At 63.0% G+C, this 5,207-nt stretch overlaps 2 protein-coding genes across 2 annotated transcripts in view; one reads left to right on the forward strand and one right to left on the reverse strand.

Moving 5' to 3' along the window:
• Abhd8 (abhydrolase domain containing 8) overlaps positions 1-320 on the forward strand; it is a gene marked incomplete in the record, with an annotated part of 7,919 nt that extends 7,599 nt beyond the window's left edge. Inside the window, 1 exon segment of the mRNA XM_013507241.1 lies at positions 1-320.
• Positions 321-1,473: 1,153 nt separating this feature from the next.
• On the reverse strand, positions 1,474-5,207 carry Ankle1 (ankyrin repeat and LEM domain containing 1; the record flags this gene model as incomplete). The annotated part of the gene is given in 6 exon segments (XM_005409673.2): positions 1,474-2,874; positions 3,088-3,217; positions 3,312-3,471; positions 3,692-3,863; positions 3,975-4,685; positions 5,083-5,207. Coding segments are annotated over 6 exon segments (1,471 nt in total), but the record flags the coding sequence as incomplete, so codon positions are not given.

A 5,207-nucleotide genomic window follows, 5' to 3' on the forward strand; every position in this document is an offset into this window, starting at 1 on the left:
GCCGCGCGTGCGCAGAGGGGCCTGGTCCGCTTCCAGCCTGCGCGCCGGGCGCTGTCCTGGCCGGCGGAGGATGACCTTGTACAGAAGCCCCGCCACAGCGCCACGCGTGGCCACCCGCCGCTCTGTCTTCCGTGTCACCTGTGCTTGTCCAGGGGCCCTCCTCCTCCTGCTCGGATGGGGTCCTATCCCGTTGCCCGCACCCATGCCCCACTCCTCGGCGCTGGGAGCTATTGTTGCCCAAGGGGGGAGGGACTGGGGCGGGGCTGACCAGCGAACTGCACATCTCAACTGTAACTCAATAAACATAAGCGACAGTCGGAGCCTCCAGCCTGTGCAGGGTGACCCCGGGCCCCCGGGGTCTACACCACACCAGCCCAGCCCCAGCCTCAGTTTCCCCGCCTCATCGCTAGGTGGGGCTGAGGCAGGTGTTTCCCCCGCCCCCCAGGGCTGACCTTGGGACACAGAGGGCTGGCTGGCTTCCCGAGACTGCCCACCCTGTCACCTCAGTATTCCCTGAACGCTGCACAGGCTGTCACGGGCCGAGCTCCCTATCCCCAGCAGGGAACAGGAGGTTGGAGATTGAGCTGAGGCTCAGTGGCCTTTGTATGGGATTAGGGCTGCAATAATTGAGCACCCACTGTATACCCGGCCACGCGTGGAGTGCCTGGCACCCATCCGCTGCGGCCCCCTCACCCCAGCCCGTCACTGGAGCCTCTGAACGTTATTCTGGAGCCCGCCCCATTCAGAATCTCTCCTCTCCCCGCGGGGCTGAGCCCCCCTGCAGTCTCAGCTGGGGGTTTGCACTGGAGACTGTGCCCTTGGTCAGTCCTGTCTGCCTGCCCTGCCAGATGGGGAGGGGCCCCTGACATCTGGCTGACACCCCTAGAATGCACAGGGCTGTTCGCCGGGGCAGAGTCATCCAGCCTAAGCTGGGCATGGTGGCATGACCTGTGCCTGTTTCTCCCAGCACCAGGGAGGCTGAGGCAGGACGCTTTGAGCCCAGCCTGGGCAGTTCAGCGAGAGCCTGTCCCAAAGTAACATTAAAAGAGGCTCAAGGAGGCCAGGCATGATGGCACATGCCTGTAATCTCAGCATTTGGGAGGCTGAGGCAGGAGGTTCACTGTGACTTTGAGGCCAGCCCGGGCTACACAGTGAGTTCAACGCCAACCTGGACTACAGAGCAGGACTCTGTGCACCCCCCCCCCCCAAAAAAAGCGGCTGGGGGTATCGCTTAGTGGTAGAGCCCTTGCTTAGCCTGTGAGGGCCTGGATCCAGTTGTTAGCACCTCAGAATGAAGAACAAAGGATGAAGGTTCTCCAGTTGGTGCTAAGTGGTGCAGCCCCGGCCCACTCCCCGAGCTGTCCTTCCTCCCTTCTTTTTTCTTGGTACTACAGATCTAAACCAACCCCTCAGCACTAAGCCATGTCCCCAGCCCTTTTTGTATTCTTTTATTTTGAGACAAGCTGTCACTAAGTCACTAGGTTGCCCAAACCTCCTGCCTCAGCCTCCCAGGGCCGAGAGAGCAGGCCTGCACCACTACTGCAGCGCTGTGCAGAGCCCAGCCAGTCCCCTGCAGCTGCCTGTGGGAATTCCCAGCAGGAGGAAGCTCCATCCGTGGCACATACTGAGGCCCAGGCAGACACAGTACTAGCGCAGGGCCCCTCAGCCCGAGGGAGTGAGCCTGGCTCTGAGAAGGGCAGAGCCCCCCCATGGGGAGCAAAAGAAACCCTGGCCAGCCCATCTGTGGGTACCCTGTGTCTGGGACATAAAAGTGGATGGAGCCAGGTATGTTAGTATAATCCTATAATCCCAGTGCTTGGAGGCTGAGGCAGGAGAATCAAGGGCAGCCTGAGCTACATAGCTCAGAGCCTCAAAAAAAAAGGGGACTCGGACCATATTGCGGGTATGAGCTAAGCTGTCCTCCAGAAGCCTGTGTGGCAGGGGATGGGATGGTGGGGCGCAGTGCTCATCTCCCTGCTCCTCCAGGGATGAGTCCACAGCTGACAGTGCTGTAGGAGGCGGGGCCTGGCTGGAGGCGGCCACTGGGATGTGACCGGGAAGGCACATCCTTGTCCCCGGCTCCTCCCCTCTCTTCCTGACTCCTGACCACCGCGAGGTGAGCAGTGTCCTCCGCCAGGCCCGCCCACCGTGCTGCTTCGGCCTTGGAGCCAGCTGGCCGTGGACTGAACCCGTGAATCGAAATAGACCTCTCTTCCTTCTAGCTGTGGGTGCCAAGTATTTGGTCCCAGCAGGGGAAGGTGACTACAACAGTCCACAAAAAGCCAGGCATGGAGGTGTAGGTCCATAATACCACTACTCAAGAGGCTGAGGCAGGAGGGCCGAAGTGAGTTCAAGGCCAGCCTGGGGTACATAGGAAGACCCAATCTCAGAAAAAGAAAGACAACCCCCAAAGACTGCCAAAGCACCAAAGTATTCCGAAGCACCTTTTGGTTTGCCCCTTGGTTTCCTCCCATGATGGGGAGTTCACTCCCTCTCCAGCAGTTACTGTGTTCACAGAGCCTCCCTGAGACAGAAAGGGATCTACCCAGGGGCTGCTGACACACATGCGCACACACACACACACACACACACACACACACGTACATGGAGCCTGCCATCTGCAGCCACTGAGGGGTTTGCTCTCAGCACAGGGAGAGCAGACACCATGACATCTGTCCAGGCTGGACGGCCACTCCAGCGCTCAGCCTCGCGCCTGGATGTCCTCAGGCCGCAGCTCCCGCTCACCCTCGGCCAGGAAGATGAGCAGCGCACGGTGCAGCAGGTGCACCCCCAAGCGCCGCCGCCGAGCTGCGGGCCAGTTCACCACCACGCCATAGTAGTGCCCTTGCTTCTGGTTGGTCAGCGTCTGGACTCCTGGGGAGATGGGAAGCAGCGTCACTGGGCCAGCTTTGGGTCCCCCTTCCCCAGCAGGAAGAGATGACAGCAAAGACCTCCCGACCCTCCCTCGAGTGAAGATAAACAATTGGAGCCAAGTACATGCACACATGGGTATAGAGCAGGTGCTCAATAATTGCTTGTTTTGTGAGGGAATGAACATCCCTGAAAGGGAAGGACCGAGGCACCCACCTAGGGCGTCCACAAGGCAGGCCTCCCGCGTGTAAGCCTCCACAGCCACCACATGCTGGAAGCAGTGCAGGGAGACCACGCCATGGCCACTGTCCCAGATGTCCAGGATGCGGCGCACCTTGGGGCAGGCCTGGGGAGCAGGGTGGGGTCAGAGGTCACTCCTGAGCCCCGCTTCCCACAGCCTGGCTGCGCTTGCCCACCTCGACCCCGTCCTCTCAGCACACCTGTCTTCCTGGCCGCCCACGGTAGCCAAGGGCCTCCCAGAGGTGGACGTCTGGCCGGGTGCGTGTCCCCTTGCCCACGTAGAAGATGGCGTGGACGAAGGTCTGAAGACACTGGGCCGGGGTCAGCGAGGAGGCTCGGGCGGGCAGGTCCTGAGTCTCCCTGGAGGAGGACGTGACTCAGAAAGTGACTGTGGCCCAGAGCCGCCCCCGCCCACAGAGCCCGCACCCGGAGCAGCCTCGAGGGCTGGAGGGGCCGGCTGCTCCCCCAGACCCTCTCATAAAGAAGCCGGTCACAGAGAGAGCCACCCCTTCCCCAAGGACACGAGCAACGTGACCCAGCCCCACGCCAGCTCCCACGCCTGGCCTTCCGCTTGGGGCACCTGGGGTCCAGCAGCAGATACGTGAAGCTGGACTTGGCAACGCCCTCCCGCCACCTCTCCGAGGGATCCGGCCGCTCGAACTGCTGGGCCAGCGCGTCCTCGTCCGCCTGGGAGTCCGGGATGCAGCCCGTCCGCAGGGCCTCGGCGAGTTCTGGGCTGTACTTTGCAAAGTCTGGGCCGGGAGGGGAAACCGAGTCAGGAACTGGAGCGAGGGTGAGTCGGGCAGCTGGCGAGAGGGGCCTGAGCGCTGGGCCTGGGGACTCCAAGCCCAAGAAGGACTCACCGGGCGTGGCCCAGCCCTCTCCCTGCCGTTGGGGGCCACAGGGCGGCTGGCTGAAGGGAACAGTGGGGCAGCGACGGTGCCCAGGCGCCGGGAGCCTGTGCCGCAGCTGTAGGCCAGGAGCGGTGGGCACCGGCGGGAGCTTGCAAGTGGGGACATGTTCCCTGTCCTCTGCGGCGCTGGCCTCGTCCTCTGTCAGCCAAAGGGCAGCCATGTCACCGCCAAAGGGCCGCTGCTCATCTGCCTGGGGGCAGAGGCCAGGCTTCTGGGGGTTGCTGTGGGCTGTGCTTGGGTCCACGAGGGGAGGGAAGAAGGTAGCCCAGGACGGGGACAGAGTCATGGCCCACAGCCGGGCGCCGAGCTCAGCCTCCTTGCCTGATGGCCCTGGCTGGCCTGTAGGCCTCAGGGCCACCCGCATGGGTCCCTGTTCTGCCTGAGGCAGTGATGGGCCCCCGACAGAATTCCTCTCCAGGGCTGTGTCCTCCGAGTCAGAAGCTTCCACCGCAGTGACAAAGGGAACTTCATCGTCGTCGTCGGAGCTGCTGTCCCAGTCCTGGCGCGGGGACTCTGAGCCTCCCTCTTCATCCGCAGCCTCCAGGGGCCCGGTGGGGCTGGCAACCCGCCGGCTGGGGCCCAGGCCCATGTCCCCACGCTCAGGCCCGGCTGGCCGTGCGGCAGGCTCAAGGGTCACCTCCGCGGCCGTGAGGCCCGCTCCTGAAGATGGGGGGGCACAGATGCACAATCAGGTCGGACATTGAGGCTGCTGTGGCAAGGGGAGAGGCAGCAAGGGAGCGGGCACGGGTTCCAAGGCCGTCCCAGCAGGCTTACTGGTGCAGGTCTGTAGCCCCAGCAGGTGGGAGGCTGAGGCAGGAGGATCCTAAGTTCAAGACCTGCCCGTACAACTTAGGTAATTAGTGATAATTAATTGATAATTAACTGTTTCAAAATGAAAAGGGGGCTGGGGATACAGCTCAGGGAGCGGGCGCTTGGACTCATCCCCAGTATAAAGGAAGGAAAGAGGAAGGAAGAATAGGAAAAAACAGACTGATCGGAGTCTCAGCGCCCCAGCCGGCACAGGCAGCGGGCGCGCACCGCCCCGCAGTCCCCTCACCGCAGGCCCCCGCGGTCACCGTCGCCGTCCTCCACGCTGGGCAGCCCGGCGGGCGCAGGTCCCGCAGGACGCGCGCACAGTCCCCGTGTCCCTGCTGCTCCGCGAGGTCCAGCGGCCGGAGCCCG

Source organism: Chinchilla lanigera, unplaced genomic scaffold (assembly GCF_000276665.1).
Source record: "Chinchilla lanigera isolate Chin_1 unplaced genomic scaffold, ChiLan1.0 scaffold00123, whole genome shotgun sequence".
NCBI lineage: Eukaryota > Metazoa > Chordata > Mammalia > Rodentia > Chinchillidae > Chinchilla > Chinchilla lanigera.